Raw genomic sequence first — 1,921 nt, 5'->3', positions numbered from 1 at the left:
AACATGGTTGAAGCGGTTTCTATGGTACCAACGGTCAATTCTACTTCGTACTTTATGCTTAGGGTTTTATCAGACAGATTTAATAACTTACAAAACTTATTATCTATAAACGACTTATCTGCACCCGAATCAAATATTACTCTTGCATAAACATCATTGATAAGAAAGGTACCTGTTATCACGTTGTCATTCTGAATTGCTTCCTATGCATTCATCTGAAAGACCCTAGCATTGGCCTTCTTGCTTTCCTCAGGTTTCTTGACATACTTTGGGCAGTTAGACTTGATATGCCCCTTCTCGTTACAGTTGTAACAAGTTGCATCCTTAATCTTCTTACAATCCAACGTCTTATGCTCAGAAGACTTACAGATCCCACAAGCCCTAAGCTGTGATTGGGATTTTGATTCATACCTGCACTTTCCTAGATGACCCTTCTTGTAGATCTTGCATTTGGGCTTCTCACCCGACTGTTGGTCCTCTTTCTTGAACCCTGAACTCTTCTTGTGATCATAGTTCCCTTTGTGCTTCTCTTCTGAATGGTGTGAGTTATCATCCCCACGTTTTCTCTTTCCAGCATCAGAATTCCTAAGCGATCTCTTCCTGACCGCATCAAGGGTAAGAGATAATGACAATTCAGCTACTGACCTAAATGTAGTAGGGCGAGAGGCTTTCACACTAGCTTTTATCTCCGGGGCTAAACCCCCAATGAAACGGGCTATACGTTTTGGTTCCGGTATCACCAAGTATGGAACCAATCGAGACATGGTGTTAAAACTCATGAGATATGCTTGGCAGTCCAAGTTCTTCATAACCAATGTCAGAAAGTCGGTCTCGATCTTCTCAACCTCATGTTGAGGACATAAATTCTCCTTAATCAAAGCAACAAATTGAGCCCATGGTAAGTTGTATAACGGAATCTTTCTAGTAGCTTGGATTAAAGACCTCCACCAAGCTAGAGCTTCTCCCTTGAACGATTGTGAAACATACTTCACAACATCTTGCTCAGCACACCCACTAATATCGACCAATGTATCCATCTCATCTAGCCACGTCATGCAATCAACGGCTCCTTTTCCCCAGTGAAATCCCTGGGCTTGCAGGAGACAAAATACTTATATGAACAGGTTTTTGCACGTGGCTCTTGGTTGAATATAATCTTCTTAGACGGAACACTATGCTGATTTGAAGAGTGTTGGCCATCATCCTTCTTTGAGTCGTGAGTTTTAGATGGTGGCTTACTATGAGCCACAGAGTGAGTCTTAGGGTGCGATTTAGAATGAGGTACCGATAGGGTCTTGCTCCGAGTACTACTTGATTCATTAAACTGCCTATCCATGGCCTTGGTAACAGCATTATCAATCAATGCTTGAAGTTCCGCTACGTTGATCCTAGTAGTACCATGATTCTCCCTTGGATGACTGTTGACTTCTTCTGATTCTGCCATGTAACTTGATTGCTACATAAAATGATGACAATGATTTATTTAGAAGTCTATAGCTGTATTGTCATTCTTGATGATTTATTAACCATGGTATTAATAAACCATATGGGTTAATTTATTAAACATATTCATTCAGGATTTTCATTATAATTATCCTTAGTTATAATTTATTACAATATTATAAAGGCACAAAAGGCCAGGTCACAAGGACAAGTATAAATTATAAGCCATGATTTTATAGAATCGAGGCATTTAGGTTTGAACGCAGTTCATTACCTTTCTTGACAGGAAGTCATTGACTACAACTGTCTTTTGTCTTATATGACAATGAATATGGCCCGCAGGCATTACATCACTACTCGATGTTTTAAATAACACAAAAAGGAATTGGAAGGGTCCAATATAAAGATGACTTATGTGATTTTAACGAATCACATTTTGCTAGGAGTGTTAACATGTTTTCAGATGTTAACAAGAATT

At 39.1% G+C, this 1,921-nt stretch overlaps 1 protein-coding gene across 1 annotated transcript; it reads right to left on the bottom strand.

Annotated features, from left to right (window-relative positions):
- Positions 1 to 203: 203 nt before the first annotated feature.
- On the bottom strand, positions 204 to 1,055 carry LOC110933390. Its single transcript, XM_022176615.1, has one exon. The coding sequence runs from the start codon at positions 1,053 to 1,055 to the stop codon at positions 204 to 206; it is 852 nt and encodes a 283-aa protein (XP_022032307.1).
- Between the last annotated feature and the right edge of the window lie 866 nt (positions 1,056 to 1,921).

Source organism: Helianthus annuus, chromosome 4, assembly GCF_002127325.2.
Source record: "Helianthus annuus cultivar XRQ/B chromosome 4, HanXRQr2.0-SUNRISE, whole genome shotgun sequence".
NCBI classification, from domain to species: Eukaryota; Viridiplantae; Streptophyta; class Magnoliopsida; order Asterales; family Asteraceae; genus Helianthus; species Helianthus annuus.
The sequence above is the reverse complement of the archived record's forward strand: the minus strand, read 5'-3'. Positions and strand labels throughout refer to the sequence as shown.